Source organism: Rhipicephalus microplus, chromosome 1 (genome assembly GCF_043290135.1).
Source record: "Rhipicephalus microplus isolate Deutch F79 chromosome 1, USDA_Rmic, whole genome shotgun sequence".
In the NCBI taxonomy this organism is placed as follows: Eukaryota; Metazoa; Arthropoda; class Arachnida; order Ixodida; family Ixodidae; genus Rhipicephalus; species Rhipicephalus microplus.
Genome location: NC_134700.1, coordinates 242653342 through 242672588, shown reverse-complemented (window position 1 = coordinate 242672588; position 19247 = coordinate 242653342). Strand labels below are relative to the sequence as shown.

General features: G+C 45.8%; 1 protein-coding gene across 1 annotated transcript in view; it reads right to left on the bottom strand.

The window, feature by feature from the left end:
* Positions 1–16392: 16392 nt before the first annotated feature.
* Positions 16393–19247, bottom strand: part of LOC142767118 (uncharacterized) — a 57079-nt gene continuing 54224 nt past the window's right edge. The window contains exon 2 of the mRNA XM_075868344.1: positions 16393–16677. Coding sequence (XP_075724459.1) covers positions 16393–16677 — 285 coding nt within the window. The remainder of the gene's footprint in view (positions 16678–19247) is intronic.

Sequence of the window (19247 nt, the reverse complement as noted above, 5' to 3'; positions counted from 1 at the left end):
CATTCCATTTCTAGTGCCTAGTATATACTGGCAGTATATTTTAGGCACTATACTGTTGCATACAACAGTTCACATCACCAGTTTTCCCAAGGTGATAGTCGCAGACTCTATGCAGAATTACAGTGTACCCCTTCTAGAACACTGTAGCAGAATCTATGCAGCGTCTCACTGCTTCGCACAAGGCTTGTGACGTCACGAGAGAGGGGCACAAGTAAAGAAAAAAAGCTGGTTTTTGTCGTCAAAGGACCATCCTCCAGTCATGTCATTGTGACGTCGTGGTCGACCACACTTGCACTGCACTCACAAAATGAATCGCAAAGCCTGTTCTTCCACGCTTACGCACCTGAACCAAAATGGCCGCCTCCGTGGTTCGCGACAGTCCATCGGCGTCGTCAGAAAAATCGCGCTCTCGCAGGTCGATTTTAGTGCCGTCCATCCGAATTGGAAATCCAAGAAAAGCCTAGTGGTGAGTGCATTGTTCGGGAACGAGGATCCACGTGGTGCATGTTTCTTCGGCTGCTCGGCGCTGCCTGAAAATAGTCGCCGGTATTTGCACCGTTGATCGGCGAGAATATTCAACAACTTGCGTGATACAAAGAGGTTCTTATAATCCTCTGCTGATGACTTGAGCGTGAAATATGACGCGTCCTGCTGTTCTGTCTTTCCTGCATCTGTGATGTATACGCTGCTTCACACGCCTGTTGTCAGACCAGCGGCTCTGACAGGTGGCGATAACCACTTGTTTATTTATTACGCCTGTGAGTTATTACAGTTCTACATAGCGCATGACGTTACCAGGTGCTTCTTTATAGAAACCGCAAAACTGATGGCTGTCTTTGTTCAGAATCTTTCAAAAGGTGACCGCTTCGTTGCTCTCTCGTTTATTGCTTTCCTTGCGTGTTAACGCCTGTTTCTGTCAGGAATCAAGTGGTTGAGGGAAAACCTGGAATAGCAGACATTCATCGTCAGTACTGAAGCTGCAAGTCGTTACTATGTCTTAACAGTAAAAGTTCACGTATGTACCCCAATGAAGAAATAGAGGGAATTGAACAAACTTTCCATTTTTGATCAAAGTGAAGGCTTTTAGATGAGCTACATTACTGCGCGGACGCACTCATAGGAGTTTCTGTAAAAACGCTACTTGTAGGCGCAAAACGGTCTGCGCGACGTCACGATGGCATATGATGTCATTATCTCGGCTGTGGCGGCTGCATTTCCGATGGAGGCGGAAATGTTGTAGGCCCGTGTGCTCAGATTTGGGTGCACGTTAAAGAACCCCAGGTGGTCAAAATTTCCGGAGCCCTCCACTACGGCGTCTCTCGATCATATGGTGGTTTTAGGACGTTAAACCCCACAAATCAATCGACATGTGATGTCATTGTCTGGAGGGGACCCTTTGACGACAAAAAGCCGCTTTTTTCTTGACTTGTACCCATAACTTTGCGGTCAGATAAGTTGCGAAGCGTCCATGCGTCGACGGCAGCTTCTTATCGTGCCGTCGAAGTGCGCTCTCTCACGACAATCGCAGAATGGGTCTCCATACAGCCAACGTTTTTTTTTTTTTCGTTACACTTGCAGCAACCTGCATGGAGCTTGTAGTCATAACGAAGCTTCACTTACAGGGGATTTCTTCACCCAGCTTACACCCATATAAGAATACGCAGTAACATTTTTTCATGTCAAACGCTTGCAGCTTCGATTACGTGCTCACAATAATGCCTCTCGGTTTTTTTCAGTATGTATATTCGCCACCTTGAGGCATCTCCATGGAAGAATCTAGCAAAGCTGGCCGCCGCCGTTCTTTACCATGTCTACCTAGCGGCGGGAGTCGCTCTCAGGTGGAGCAGCTGTCCGGACTTCTCCCACGACATCAAGTTCCTTGTTGTCATGACGGGAATCGTCTATTCACTCGGGCTGGTGAACGCCGTGGCCGCACTGATGGGGCGCTTTGATATGTCCAGTATTCGATGCTTCAACTCCGACGCTATACGGAGAAGTTGTGAGTCTCGAAGCAGCCAGTCTATAGTTGGGAAATTCGCATCCAAGCCATTAGCCAGGAATGGTTTTTGAGGGAGGCGGGCCCACTTGTTAAGGATCTTGAAAAACTCGTATTTTTTATCAGTTTTTCTTGGTAAAATACCCCTTCCCATCCAAATTTCGCGGGGATAGGGGGGCGACCGCATTATGGAGTTTGTGTCGCAGGAAATGCGGCGAAGGCGTCGGCGGCACTGTCGGAGGATGAAATAGAATAGGGACGGAATAAACTTGCAGGGCGCTTGAGAGTCGCTTTCAATAGAATTACTCTATATGGTATACCTTTGGGTAGCTCAAGGTAGCATATGTATAGTAACTCTAGCCTCGAAGAGTAGAACGCGATAATGCACTAGGGGGCCAAGCGCATCGCCTTTCGATTCTCGGTGGATGCTTCAAGCATGCCGCAAAGAAACAATGTGTGTAACGTTGACTGATTCAAACTATTCGTAACACGCAAGCCTACGCAGCTGCTCGCTTCATTGATGCTTTCGCAGCTGATGACCAACTGCCGGGGCTCATCGTAATGGGTGACCCTTTAATATAGCCATTCATTCCTCAATCCCCATGTTTTCACGCCTAACCCGGTGCTACGCTCTTCCACGTTTAAAAGACTCCTCCCACGACAAGGCAGCCACAGAGTGTTTTTTTTTTTTCGAAGGAGTTTCAATCGTTAGCATGTTCCTGTGTCAGAACACCTGCTTGCCACACAGACGGTATATTGGTTTCACTCTCACTAGAATTGAAGATTTTGAAAATTTATATTATTTGCATGTTTCGTGATTTTTCGGTTAGAGGCGATTTTTCGCTCACGACCAGTGACCCGGACGCCTCAATGTTTTGCGAAACGAGCTTCTTAACGCATTTTCATTAAAATTTAAAATCACAGATTGAACCGCAATCGAACCCAGACATTCTGCGTGACGGTGCAGTGTTTTTTTTTATTATTCAAGTCCCCTAAAGGCATAAGCAGGCATTGCGTAAGGAAGTTACAATAAATAGTTTACTGTCACAGAGTACATATTCTAACAGGTAAAACCAGAACACAAGAAAAAAAAAGAGTAATACATGTATTCCATCTAGTATCTCAGCAGCAAGCACATATTTAGTCGGAACAAGAAATAATACCAATGTGTATATACGCACATACATACATCCACATTTACACATATACGATTTCATCATAGTTCAATCGCGCTACAGCGGACAAATTAAGACAAATCACCACAAAGAAGAAGAAAGTAAAATGAGAAAAAAATTAGGAACTGATTGTTAACTTAAAAAAAAAACTACTGTGTACAACGGATGGTTGTTTAAAAACAGTGTTCATTTACTTGGAATTAGCTTCTAAGCTTTTTAAGAAATAGTCATGATTTAGAGAGGAAACTATATCTGTAGGTAATTTGATTTGTTCCAATATTAACATAGCGAGGAAATAAAAAGATCTATATACTTAAAATGTTTGTACGTGCAAGAACGGGTTGCACTTTTAAAGTCGTGATGAAGGCGCGGGCATATACGATGGCCAGGTCAGATGTGGAATACGCTGAACGATGAACTACAGTGATAAAGTTTGCGAAAATGAAATAGAAGAGCTGTCAGTCTCCTATTTTTAGGTTTGTTATACTAGATGTTCGTGAGTAATCTTTTGCAATGAAATGGGCTGCTCTATTTTGAACGCAAAAGCACTAGAGCTCACTTCTGATCATTTCAACATCTGCTCGCGCATACTCATAAATTGTTTTCATTTGTTGTATGATTTTTTTACGCGTTAGCTCGTATTCATAACGGATGACGTCGTGTTCATTGATGCAATATTATACACGAACAGGCATGTTTGTTGGTTCTGCGGTAAGCACGAGAACCAATATAGCGTACCCCTTGTTGGCATGGAAACTATTTGGCTCAACCCGTATAGGACGGAAAGACGCCAAAATTTTTTTTTATATTCAGCTTTCCTTGCGCCACTTCTGGCGCTACCCGTCCGCCATTTAACTCCAGCGTAGTTAAAGTCACCAGAGAGAATCACAAAAGAGCCAGGAATTCGGTCATGTACGAGGCTGAAATAAACGTTTAGGCAGTGAACGAACGTTCCTATTGAGTCTGGCGGATGGAAACAAACCACCACGGCACAACTTACGCTTACAAGTTGCACCAACACCCACAAGTTCAATACAGGAACCCGTATCAAGTGCACGCATATGAAATTTGTTTTTTACTGCAACCAAACTTGCACCGCCTCCTTGAGTGTCTGTTCTGTACTTTCGAAACATGATAAAGTTCCAACTAAAGGACAATTCATCGTAGCATACGTTGCTCATCAGCCATGTCTTTGTTCGCAATATGATGACAGCAAAGCAGCATTCGATGAACGCACAAAGACGATCTTGCTTTCAAAACATTTTGCAATAGTAGATAGCTTTTTGTAATTGTTTGTGATGAGGCGTCGATTGTCGCTCACGGCAGCATCGCGTCTTGGGATGGGGACCACTTCATTGCCCGAAAAATCAATAGTGATAATCTTGTTACCGATTATAAGCTTGTCAAACTGCAGCTTATACTTATTGTTTTTGTGTCGTTTTGTACGCGCGAAATGACGAAGCGTTTTTCTAATTAGTTGTATTACAGGTGAAAAATCCTTCTCAATCCGCACTCGAGGCATTGCCAAGCCTTCCAGCTAAAATGTGTTCTTCAGAATATTGCTTTCGTCCTTGAGATTTAGGAACTTGACTACATCAGGTCGAGCGTGATAGAATTCGCGTTGGCCGACTCGATGGGCTCGCTCGATTTCACCTGGTCAAATTCCAAAGTTTTTCGTGACGAATCCAGGAATAATTGTCTCCTGTTCTGCTGACATTATTTTTCAGCTGCTTGCACGAGGTTATTGCGCCTTATTCGATTATTAAAGTCATCAACAACCATGGAAGGTTTTTTTTTTCAGTCTGTTTTTGCTCAATACTTTTCTACCGCCCCTGCGATTTTGCACCTGCGATTTTGCAGGTCAGCCGACAGCCGTGACCTTTTTACTTGAGTTGTCAACGCTCTCAACCCGCTCCTCGATTTGGAGAGACGCCTTTTGACGATTTTAATAGTATATATTATGAATGTCTTTTAGCTTTTTCGTCACTTATTTTTCGAAACGTCTCTTTGAAACACTTAATTCCTTTCGTAGTGCTACCACTTGATCCACCTTATCAGGACGCCGGTTAACCTCAACACCACCTGCAAAATTTAGCGATTGAGCAAGAAAAAAAAAACACAAGGAGTAAACGTCCACCCACGAAGTATCGGTGTCTAAATGAACACGAACAGAGCCACACAACACTACATATCTTCATACTTTCTCCGCTGATTGAAATAACCGATGCGGACGTGGCAAGTACACAAATCGACACCCATACTTAGTCATACATCGACAGCGTACAATGGGGGATATGCAGCCACTTATAATCCCAACAAACGTAAGCAAGTTATACGCACTCACCTAAAACAACACGTTGTTAGCTTGAGGCTTTAGGCTGCGAATATCTACTCGGTCGGCTTGAGTGACCCTTTTTACAGCTGGTCTGATCTGAGGGTATACTTGAAGCGATGAGTTGTTGAAGCGGTGGGCAGTGGCAGCACTGGTATGATGCTGATTGCCTCAGATGAAATGGTGGTCGCAAGTCACGGTGCAAGGTAAAGGAGCGAGCCACACGTCCGGTGGCAACCCGCAGGGCCAAGGCAACTCAGCCAGCAGCGTTAATCCAACGCAGTGCGCACCTTAGGACTTCATCAACCGAGCTACGTCAGTGTCTGAAACAGCTCTCGATAAAAATCATACAAGGCCTCATATCGCAGGAACGTCACCTGTTGTTACAGTACTCGCTATCGGCATTTGTAACAATGTAATAAAAGTACGGTCGACCGCAAAAAGTTTGAGGATCTGCAGCGCGCGGCGCAGCGACGGAAAATTGCACGCTGCGTCACCTATATATACCTTGACGCGACGGGTGTTGAGCCATTGGCCTGCGCGATTAGATCTGGTAACGGCGCATTTTCTAAACGCCCCGTTGCTAAGTTCTGAGGCTGCAACCAGTAGCTTCAACACCCACAGCGTCACGCTGCTGACGAGGGTAACAACTCCGTCATGATGGTGAAAAGACGCAAGTAGAATGACTGCTCCTCTTGAACACGATAGCACGTAGCCTTAAGCTGAATTCCAGGCATAATGTGGGAAGAGACCTTCGCAAGTTTCTCGCCGACGACTGCCGTCGTGCTCCTCCACACAAGAAGAGTTGCTCAGAGGATTTTAAGCTGACCGGCTGTGCCACCCGTAATCTCCGACGCCAGCGTAGCTCTCGCCGACTGGTTAGCCCTCCGCGAACTCCTGACACCGTGCAGCTCTCGCCGTGTGGTACCCCGTCCTCGGACTTCTTCGACCGGCTCCCAACTTTCCTATCCTCCTTTTTCTGGCGCTTGCCTGTCCTATTTCTTCATCTATCTATATCCTTCCTATATTCTTTCATATCCCCCCTCCTCTATCCCCTACAAGGCACTGAGCCGCGCTCCCGCAAAGGCTACTGAATATAGTGTCTTCTTTTTTCAAGCAACCACGCATTCATTCATTCATGCACAATAATACTCTCTCGACGGCCACAATGGCTCAGCGCCTGTGTTGTACGGTTTGTAGAAGATGCACGAGCCGGGCATCCGCAAGCATCCGATTGTGCACTTTGACACGTTCCCGCCTGTTCAAGCCTTCTGGCTACCTTCATCACGTTGTCACACCTCTCGTGCGAAAGGGCATTTCTTTCATCCGGATGATTTGCGCTAGCAAACATAACCGTCCTCTAACATGTCAAAAGTTTGCAGGAATATTTTTGAGAACAGGCACACATAAGCTTTGTCCGTTTCTTATAGAGCGCCGCATCGCAACGATGCCTCATTGCGCGCCGTGAAGCCCCAAACTTAGTCACCATACGCTATATTGTAGCCAGTGGAACGATTAGCAGTAACTTAAAAAAAAAAAAAACAAGTGGCATGCTTGGAGGCAACAGGCTACCCTAGGCATGTCATTGTCTCAGTTGCTGAAGGCCTGCATCGTAAAAGGCCGTCTCAAGTCACAGTAAGAGCAGAGAGTGGAACTTGAGCCAACATCTAAAGAAAATCGAACAAAAAAAATGATGACTAATCCCATATCTTCACAAACTGTCTCACAATTTACAGAAGGTCGGACAGCGTTCTGGAGTAAAGATTGTGTTTCAGCGCCTAACATGCTTTTAAGCTTGTGTAAGTTGAGCTGTCCGAATAGGAAGCAAGAACCTGTTTGCTCCGTCAGATACAAATATGCCTACGTTCCCTGTACAAGATGCGTAGTGCGCCGAATTCCTCTTTCATGTGGCAGGCATTACGTTGGCCACTCTGGCAGATGACTCAGCGTACGTTTGCAATAGCATAGCAACAAAATCGGGAACATTGCGATTGACAAACACCTTGACGGTCATTGTAAGAAGTGTGACGCGCGGCCATAGTGTGTTCCATTGTTCAATCAGACATTGAACCAGTTCTACTGTATCAGCAATAGAAAAACAATGACCAGAGAAATCGTAGAGGTGGCTGAAATAGCGAAGACAGGTAACAGATGTGTCAGAATCCCGTCCACCCTGTTATCTGTAAAAGAGCATAAATTCTTGGCATACACACGTATCCTTTTCGTTCTGGCTTTTTCTTTTCTTTTTTATTTTTTCTTTCCTTTATCATTTTTATTGCGGCTTCGATGGGTGCTTATATATGCTCTGATTTTGCAATTAAACTTCAGTTGATAGTGAGCGCTTGTCCTTATCTTTCTCTTTCGTGTTCTTATGTGTGCTCTGTTTTACGAAGAACGATGAATAATCAACACGCCCAAACCTCCTCCATTTTGTACTACGAACATTCCTCTTGCATGTCGCGCATGTTCTTGCCCATGAATTCAAACATAAATTAGTGCACGTGCAGGACCCGCTGCAGGAAGAAAAGTTTTCGAAATTCTCTGTGCAGACTGTGGCTGTATATCGGGGATAGTGGAACTCTTGAAAGATAACTGAGAGAACACATAATAACGTCGAAAGAAATAACGTCGTATCAAATGCACTTGCTGAACACGTGACAATTTTTAATCAAAACATTGACTGGTCCAAGGTAACCACAATCACAAAGGAAATTGATATGTGGGGCTTAACGTCCCAAAACCACCATATGGTTATGAGAGACGCTCTAGCGGAGGGCTCCGGAAATTTCGACCACTTGGCGTTCTTTATCGTGCACCCAAATCTGAGCACACGGGCTTGCAGCATTTTCGCCTCCATCGAAAATGCAGCCGCCGCAGCCGGGATTCGATCACGTGGCCTGCGGGTCAGCAGCCGAGTACCTTAGCCACTAGACCACCGCGGCGGTGCAATCGGAAAAGGAAAGAAACTGGTGTTCTTATACAGACTACAACAAGCACGCTGAATAGGAATGATGACAATAGCTCACCGGTGCACTTCGGGTGTGGCGGTCATGCACTAAAACGAACGTAACACGGTACTGAAGTGGGACTGCTGAACTTCTACATGGGACATAGTGGTTGGCGACCGTACTGAACCACAAGGAGCCAAACGAAAGAAGCTTAGGCAAATTCATGTGCTAGCCGTCGTTCTATTGCTGGCCGAAGCAACGTTCCTCGAAGGGCCATGCGTTTTAGCTTGCGAAGACAGTCACCAGATTTACCTCTGCCATCCACTGCCGGACGAATACCTTTCTCAGTGATCGGCAGCCTCTGTACGTGCGCGCCCGTTTGTGTGTGTGTTTGTTTGTATTGTGTGTGTTTGTTTGTATTTGCTTGTGTGTGTGTGTGTGTGCTTCAAGTTGCACGGGTTATTACTTTTGTGTTACCCTTTCATAACGTGACCGAGATCCAAAAAGGAATTTTCGCTACCGCATAAGTATGATGTCCGCGCACAGAAAATGTAATTTTTTAGTGTGATCATGCATGTTTTAAATCAGTGTTTTTTGGCCAGTTGCTCCTTAATGTCGTTAACACGCCTGAGTAATTTTTCAGTGATTGAGTGGTATAATAAGGGGAGCATTTGGGGGGGGGGGGGTGCGATTTCGAAGGCGGCCATGTTTGCGGTTTTTGCTGGGGGCTTGCTTGCTAGCGTTATTGGTGACGCATTCGACAACATCTATCGGCTTATACCTCTCTCTTCGGCATCGCTGTGCTGTTCTTCTTTGGCCTTGTCTTCTCTAAATAGCCAACAAAGGTGAGATTAGCCCGCATGCCGTTTCTGTCTATGTAAATGCGTTATAATACTGCAACGCACGTCTGTTTTTCTAATTTAACTGTGAACTGTTTAGGTCGGCAAAATCTGTCGAACACGAACAAAAAACAAAAATCCTTGGGTGGACATGCGCCAAAAGAATGGCGCGAGCGCCTACAGAGAAGAGGAGATGCGAGCGTTAAACGAACACGTGAAGGGGAGAGATGAAAAAACGTTACATAGAAAGTGAGAAATTAGAGACAGAAAAAAAGTAACAGTTTTGCCGCAAAATCGAAGCAATGAACGCGATAGCAACAAATTGGAAGGTCACGCGGAGAATGGCTAGCAGATTCAAACGTGTCCCACATTTTTTACGCACAAATGACGCCCGAAACGTACTCACAGGTATACAGATGAACGCAAATAAGCATCTTGGTTGTTACCTCGCTGTGTCTGAAAAGTGTGTTCTTTTCGCAAAGGTAGACTGTGCAATAATTGCAGCGACTTTTGTGCGCCCTGTAACTTAAACAGAATCGTTCCGGTAAAAGACGAACGCCACCCAAGACGTACGATCCTCCCTACCGCGAGATAAGGACGCGTGAGTGAGCGTAGCGACACCCTGCGGGGCAAAGTGCGCGTGGGAGATGAGAGCGTGCACCGCCGCGTCGTGACGATGTGGCGACGGGTGCTCATAGCGCCATTTCGCTGGAGCTGAAAACACAATAGTTTCCCTCGAGATGACCGTCACCAGCGGTAAGTAGTAGATATAAATAGCTTACTGTTAGAACGTTGAAGGAGGTGCTCAAGGTCAGTGGTTAGCACCTCACACTTCAGAGGTCCTACGTTTGATCCCGCACGCCGGAGTCTTTTTCTGAATTATCTCCCTTTCTTGCGTTTTACTATATATATATATATATATATATATATATATATATATATATATATATATATATATATATATATATATATATATATATATATATATATATATATATATATATATATATATATATATATGTAATCATATACGGTGAGTGATGGCGACGTCGACGTTGGCGGCAAAATCCATCCGAGAGTGTTCATATAATTGCTATCGCAATAATAGGAGAATAAACACATAAAAAGAAACAGACTCAAAAAAACGATAGAAAGAGGGAGGCAAAGAAAAACACAGAAAGAGAGGTCTCGTTCTGGCGTATCTCATGCCTCTACGCGAGAGATCCCATTCACGCCGCAACGCCGCGTTGTTGTAAGCGTCTGACATCGTGAGCCAACTCGGTGGGAGGTTTCAGGAGAAAGTGCTTCACGCGGGCTTGCGCCACTCCTGCGACAATGTCACTAACAGCGCAGCCAATGGCGTGCGTGCTTCGGAACGACGTAACTTATAACACAACCAATGGAGAGTGCTTTGGACACCGATGCCGGACTGTGTTTTGTTTATCCTATAGCCATATACAGCTTTCACTGTAAAAGCGGTGGCTACCTGACGTGGGCAGCGCTTACGCGTGGTTCAAGTGCGACTTGCTCAACCACGTATGATAAATCAATCATCGTTGAAGGGAACCGAGTACCTGAGTTCATCGAGCGACACCCTTCTTGTACTTTACAAAAGAACATTTCTGTATATATAAAATGTATGTAGTTCATCAAAATGTATAAAGTGCATCCAATTATAAATTAATAAACATTGTGCTTGTTTTATGTATATAGCGACGTTGTGAATCTGTACATGACGGTAGTAGTTGTGTACGGAGGATTCATGGATTAGCCAATCATATCCGAGCAAGCTCCTCTAACATCATTCACTTTGTGGATATGGCGGTGATTTTTCGCTGTTTCTTTCTGTCTTTCTCAATTTTTTCTCTCCCAATTTCTTATTTCTTTACAGCGTTTTTCCTTTGCTCTATCTCTTTCTCACTCACTATTGTACTTGTTCTGTCGCCTTGTATATCTTTTTCTTCCATTTATTTGTCTATTCTTTCTTTTTTTATGTTTTTCTCACTATTTTCTTTGTCTCCTTTTCTCTCACTCTCTTTGTACTTGTTATCTCGCCCATCAGGGCTAAAGCACTTCCCACCAGACAAATCGGCGCATGCGCTATGAAAGTGGAGCAGAAGACGAATATTAATATTTGTCTTCTGCTCGTAATGAGTCTGCTGAATTCGGAATATGTTTCAGAATTCAGCAGACTCATTACGATCGGCCTAAATAGCTCCACTGTTAAAACGAAGGAAAGTGTAAATATATCTACCCGTTTCCTTTGTTAGATACAATATCAATGAGAATTAAGTGCAATATTAACGAGAACTCAATGTTATACATGAAGCTTGGCTGGTCCATTATGACTTATTGCCACCTCTTGCAGGTCAACTGTACCAGGTGATGTGTGGGATGCTCGTGCAGTTTCTGCTGGGTCTGTGTGTGCTGCGTTGGGACCAAGGCCGGCGCATGCTGCAATGCGTGGCCGAAAAAGTTAAACACTTCTTGGAATACACAGACAAAGGTTCCTTTTAGGGGCGAAGCTCCTTATGGCGTGGCTTGTGCGTCCCTCGTAGAACGTAACCACCAGTGACACATACACGAAATAGCGGTCTTTACGATTTTGACTTCCAAGGTGGTTCCGGTGAGAGATTTCTTCTGTGCGTTGTTGAACAATAAAAGATAGTGCTCAATGCACATGTTAATGGCTGCTAAGGGGGAATAAGATTGATTGATTGATTGATTTGTGGGGTTTAACGTCCCAAAACCACTATTTGATTAAAGGGGGAATGAGAGACAGGAGCATTTGGCCTTTAGGTAACGCGCACGCTGCGATCCCCATTAGCAGCTATTGGCATGTACATTGAGCACGATCTGACAAGAAAGGGTTGCTACGTTATGCTCGCTGGGTGTAACCTCCTTGGTTTTAGAAAGGTTTAGCGAGCGTTGGGCCGCATAGCCATGAATACAGTGAACTAGTATATACCACGAACTCGAGGTGGTTAAATGTGGGAAGTAAACCCGAAGCGCAAGCCGTAAGAAAGTGTGCATGTGCCGCCTCCTGTTTAGTCCTTGAAATGTCCGCTGGATGGCGGTGCTTCTATATGGAGAATATATGATGAAAAGATGCGAGATGGTGGTACTTGGAGTGCTGAATAGATGGACGAACGGACACACAGACAGATGCATGGATGGACGCATGAACGGACGCATGCAGGCGCGGATGCATGGACGAACGCAGGGACGGACGCACGAACAGACGCACGCATGAACGGGTGGATGGACGCATGGACGGTTACAGAGACGTACGCAGGAACGGACGGAAGCAAGAACGAATGAACGGACGAATGCTTCGCCCCACTCCCCATCATCCACTCCATTTTTTTTTTGTCTTCGGCCACCTTGCTACAGGCTGGAATCTCACAGACGCCCTTGGCGACTTAGCTATGCTCACAGTTCCTCAAACTTTTGGTGCCAATGACACCAACAGCACTACCACCGTCAGGGCAACCATTGCACCACTGCTTCCTGTCTTCATGTTTCAGGTGACCCAGTCATTAAAGTATTTAAAATGGAGCTAATCTGAGTCCCAGTTGACAGAGCTTTACACGCAAACACACGATATTGTGAGAGCTCATATTGTCTGCTTTGTAACTAGATGTGGTTCGCTGATCTATATGCATAAACTCTGTTATCCGAACATGACCGTGACAAGTGAAATTCGAACAGTGCGAGCTCCAAGTATACATATTCACCATAGCACACAAGGCCTGCAAATTACGGCGACGCAGCAGTGGAAGGCCACAGTGCTGAACTCTGATTCAGACGAGTCACGGCGTCGGCAGACGCAACCGACAAAGAGCAGGTACCGCTGTTCGACTGACCGTCGTCACCTCCCGCGATCGGAGAAACCATTTTTACTGATCTTCAATAAAAATTCTGCCCCCCCCCCCCTTCTTCGCATTGCACGATGTTCTCTAACGTGTCATGTTCGAGCGTGCATTATGCAGATGTCTTGTCAAGATAGCGATACGGTTGGAGCGCATCATGGGCGTGGCTTATAAGTCGCACATGTCGATGACATGCTTGTCATAATTTTTATATTACCGCCTGCCATTTGTGTTCATTACACAGCTACGTCACGCAATACCACATTCGGCACTCATCAAGCTAGCGAAATGGCTGCGAGCATGCCATGAGCGTGGCATATGAGTCATGCTCTACAAGAAATGCGTGTCATCATTTTTATGTTACCACCTATCATACCACCTTCATACACCACCATTACCACCTTCATACAGCCACGTCACGCAATGCAAATTTCGGTGAATATCAAACTAGCCAACCTTCCGCGAGCACAGCATGAGCATGGCATGTAAATCTTGCTGTACGGGAAATGCATGTGATGATTTTAATGTTGTTACCGGTCATTTGTGTTCGTCGTACGGTCGCATGACTCTGAAGGACAGTCAGACGTACATTGCGAAACCTCTTAGAAAATGGGTATTTGGAGAATAATTGCTGCCAGACGACTATAACCGTGTTGTGGCTTGTTCGCGTTTCCTTTCTTAAAAAACTTGCTCGCAGCACTCTCCTATATCAATATTGCAATGCTACACTGATAACGGGCACGTCATTCACGATGGTAAGCATACTGGAACAACTATCACAACGCAAGGAAGGTACGCCAGCTGTAGATGAATATAGTTGTGTCGAAGAATTACTCCCCCCGAGTTTTTCTTTTTTTTTAAAATCTAGATAAGGTACTCGGCTGCTGACCCGCAGGTCGCGGGATCAAATTCCGGCGGTGGCGGCTGCATTTCCGTTGGAGCCAGAAATGTTGTAGACCCATGTGCTCAGATTTGGGTCCACGTTAAAAAACCCCAGGTGGTCGAAATTTCCGGAGCCCTCCACGACGGCGTCTCTCATAATCATATGGTGGTTTTGGGGCGTTAAACCCCACATATCAATCAATCAATCAATCAATCAATCAATCAATCAATCAATCAATCAATCAATCAATCAATCAATCAATCAATCAATCAATCAATCAATCAATCAATCAATCAATCAATCAATCAATCAATCAATCAATCAAACTTACATGCACACTGACTTAGTTTACTTTTATTGTTTACCACATCTGATGAGAGTAAATGCTGTTAGGCTTAACCATCGACTTTGAAAGCCCGTCAAGGAAGCCAAGTCACTTTTGTATCGTTAGTGGGGGTGGGTTTATTCATATCACACAAAAGAAGACGACGATGTTCTGAAGCACTGCCTGTGTTAAATCAGTTCGTAATTTTTCGCTATTTTTCCCAGTCTAACAGTTTGTGTTACTTGTTGTGCTTCGTACTCACACCGTGATGACCTGGTGGTCCCTACCCACCCGGAAAAGTACGTCAAACTTACTTATAGACGGCCTGTGTCTTACCCGCCACGGCACGAAACATCACCGCCAGATGCACTCGACGCCGCATCTATCGCAGCGGTGGCAACTACTACTCCTGGAGCCGCTGTAGAAGAAACTACAGACCATGGCCCTGCGAACAAGAGACTCCAGGACGAACAAGACGGCTCCGATCCTTCGGATGAAAATGAAGAGGTTATGGACCAGGCATCCTTCACAGTTGTATCCTACGAGAAAAAAAAGGGCACTAGCGTTACTGTTGTCTTCAGGCCTACCACAGATGAAGGAAGCTTATGGAAAGTCAACTGTAACACTGTCGCTTCGGCAGTTGTAACGTCGGCTCAAGAGATTGTTCTCAACCATCACCTCAACAAGAAGAGAAGCCTGATGGTCACAGTGTCGACCCTGCCGGCCGCCAACCGTGTACTAACAGTCACTGAATTAGCAGGCGTAAACGTGGAATCCCGTGGAAACGTGGAAACGTGGTGCATGCGTGGAAGATTCTGTGAGTGGTCAGTTCAGGTGAAGATGTTGGGGAAGCCATGACTGCTAATGCGAGGAAGAACGTCCCTGCGGAGCGTAATACGTCGACACCAACGGCTCCATTGTAAGAATTGCTTCTATCTTTGGGATATTTCTTGATTAAGGATTTGCGCGGACAAGGGCTTTGAGAGCTGCGAACAGCATCGGAATCAGTATGCGTGCAAAATCTTGGCCTGTGTTTCCGTGTTGTTGCCTTTCGCAGATCACCCTGTCGTGCTGTGGTGGCTGAGACTGGTGACGGCTGTACTCGACCGATGAATCTTATGAGACGCTTTGCGGTGGTGTTGAAAGATGCGATGGGCTAGTCGGTTTCCCACGTTTCTTTTTCGTCACATCAGCGTACGTGTCACCAGGTGCCTTTCGGCTTTGTGATGATCTTTCCTGGGAGAAGTCTTTCATATTCGTGAATACAACTTCTGGATTAGGCGGTGGTTTATTGCGCCTCGGTGGTTTCTCTTGTGCTTGATCCGACGAGTGTGCAAGTGTAGCAGCCTTCTTTTTAATGCACCCTCCGTACAAAGTAGGGGGGGGGGGGTACCGCAGTCAGCACATTTAGGTTGTGCTCTTGAGGCACACACTTTGTGTCAATGAGGACCAGCACAGACTTTGCAGCACACCGGGCCATTGCAATGTCTCGATATATGACCATACCTCCGGCATTTATAACACTGTGTAGCTGCACCGACGTACTTGGCCACCGGGTAGCTACAGAACCCAAGCGTAACTCGTGTAGGTAGTGGCGAATCCTTGCTGAATTGCAAAAGAACGGATTGACGACATACATCTTTCACCTTGCCACCATCTCCGAGTGTGTATGTGGTGAGTCTTCTTGCCGACACGACGCCCTGTTCACGTAGATAGTCTTGTAAGTCTTCATTTGAGTAACTCAGAGAGACATCTTGTATTTTCCTAAAGTTAGTCTACAGGAGTATGGGACTCGCGCTTCCACGGGTACCCCTGCTAATTCAGTCACCGTTTGTAGATGGTTGGCGGATGGCAGGGTCGACACTGTGACCATCAGGCTTCCGTCTTTGTTGAGGTGTTGGTTAAGACTTTCTCTTGAACTGATGTTACAACGGCTGATGCGACAGTGTTAGGGTTGAATTTCCATGGGTTTCCTCCACCCATGGTAGGCCTGAACACAACAGGAACGCCAGTACCCCTTTTTTACTCGTATAGATATAACTGTGTGGATGCCTGGTCCATATCCTCTGTATTTTCTTCTGAGGGGTCGGAGCCGTCTTGTTCGTCCCGTAGTCCCTTGTTCGCAGAGCCATGGTCTGTAGTTCCTTCTACAGAGTCTCCAGGAGTAGTAGTGGCCGCCGCTGCCATAGTTGCTGCGTCGAGTGCATCTGGCGGTGATGTTTCGTGCCGTGGCAGGTAAAGCACAGACCGTCTAGAAGTCCGTTTGACGTGCTTTTCCATGTGGGCGGGGACCTCCAGGTGGTCACGCTGGGAGTACGAAGCACAAATAAGTAATACAAACTGTTAGACTGGGAAAATTAGCGAAAAATTACGAACTGATCTAACACAGGCAGTGCTTCAGAACATCGTCGTCCCCTGGTCAGACCATCTGCATTTGCGTGCAGTGATCCTTTCATACGTTTACCCGTAAACGATTACGGTTGAAAACTGAGGCGCCAACGTAACAACCCGCCGTCTTTGTGGGACATCTATTGAAGCCACATGAGTGGGCGATGATCCGCAATGAAAATGAATTGAGAACCAACTAAATAGGAGTCAGCCTAAACTAGACACGCGCATTCTTCTGCTATGGTGTTGTAGGCTTGTTCGCCAGCAGACAATTTTCGGCGTATGTACTTAATGGAATGCTCATGGCCGTGCTCGTTCCTGATGAGAAACTACACAACACATATTCGCTTGCGTTACACTGCACAAGAAAGGGTTTCGAGTCGTCTGGGCTGGCCAGGACGGGCTTGGCAGTGAGAGGTATACCTTCAAAAAATTAAACGCAGCTTGTTTTACTTGCTCCCATTTTACGCTATTAGGAGCGTGTTTTTTCAGTGCGCCCGCAAGTGGGCTGGACACCTGAGAGAAACTTGATATAGTGTTGGTTGCAATACACACTGAAAACTTGGCAGATGAAATTGAGACACAGCTGTTCACGAGTACAATAGCGTAATAGTTCGAAAAATCGCTGTGCTCAACCATAGAAAATCACTGCGGCGAGACAGAAGCCTTCAGGTTATCGCTTTGGCAAGCGTAGAGTACCGCGTCTCGTTACTTAGCGTGTCGTATTCACTGTCACCAAAGGCGAGGGCACACCGTCTGTGCGCCAGCGGAGACAGTCGGCAGTCAGAGGAGCGGCTATCAACACATTCTGTATAGGTCAATTCTGAAATGGCACGCCAAAAACAGCACCCAAGGAAACAAACCAATTATGGAAGGCACGCAAGAAACCACCGCACAAAGGTGAGCAATGCCTCGTTGATTCGGCACTGCGCCGATAGCAGATTGCCTGGATACTCCACCCTCCTCCCCCCCCCTTCCCCATTTTATAGCACTTGACCAAAAATTGAGGTAATGAACCATTTAGCCAGGTGTCACATATTGTGCGTTTAGTGCTGGTTTTCTGCCCTCGTCACCTGTAGTCACGCTTCAATCGTCGGCACGCGTTGACGCCTGAGGCAATAAATTTTCAACACTTTTCGTTCCAAGTTTCGCGACCCATATATTTTGACCATGGACATACACTGTTCACAAATTTTTCACCCCTTCCTTTTTGGGAGACCAGTGGTGAGTGGGATTTACGTAATTTAAGTTGCCCATGCCCGTGTATCTCCTTCGCTACCAGCGTCCGCATTTTTGGACGTAGATGTTTAGGTGCATTATTGCAACTAAACGTATTCTCAAGAATTCAAATGTGCCGCGTTTGAAATTGCGACACACAGTTTACTAGAACCGCGACAGAGAGCACCACTGGTCGTAGAGAAACGCTCTGGTGAAAAGTTTAAATGGCTGCAAAAAGCTCCAACGGCTTGCGGGGTTGAGGGTTAAGTTTTCGGCTATGATTCTGTAGTTTATTAACATTACGCGAATTTTTTTCTCTCGTGTGGGACTTGTACTTCATTTAAACGAATTGAATTGTTGCTGAAACGGCATTCACTGCTATTGACGCGGGAAGGTTTGTGTTTACAATGGTCCACGCTTGTGGACGCAACATTGTGAACGTGTGAGCTTTCGTGCAGTCGTACGAAAATTTGGCAGATCACACTCATTCTGGGAGTCGATGCCATGCGAAGCACTATAAAGGCTAGTCGTGGCCCCTGCCGCATTTTTTGTTGTTGTTAGGAGTCAAGCGCGGCGAGCAAAATTTTCTTTGCGCATTTGTAGCCATATGGCTATATCGATTGCGGGATTATTGTGATAATTTCCTTTCCTTCGTGGAGGGAGGCACATAATGAAGACCTTTGCTATTAGGGGAGAACACCTATTTTGAGGAGAGTACGTACTTGAAGAAGCAACAATGTGATGGAAGGGGTTTGTAGTCCTGAGGCTTTTTTTCCTGGCTACGAGATATATCGTGGGGTTACCAGGCGCCTCGACTAAACCGTATGCCCCAAAAGTATCGCATAGCCCGTCGTTACGTGAGACCTCAGGTTAGGTCACAGATGTCAGTTTAATCGAAAATAACTGCGCGCTACGGGGCGATGACCATGATAGCATAAGAAGCGGTTTCTGCCGTTTGCCTCCGCGTTGAGGAATGATTGACCGCAGCTTGGCTTGACATATTTGGGTTAAGTGCGGTAATTTGGACTTGAATTGTAATTGGTAATACATTGTTTTAAAAGCTGGTAGCGAACACTGCGACACAGGGCCTGTTGTCGCGTTATGATGCCATTATAGGTTATTACTTGTAAGCAGTTCCACGCACTGGCATGATTGTGGTAGAATGCAGGGCTGCCACGCTGAATGCCTCGGTTTGATTCCGTCCTGCATTGTTAGTGCCAATGTTTACATCCCTATGATTTTTGCCCCTCAGTGATTACTCTGGCGACGCC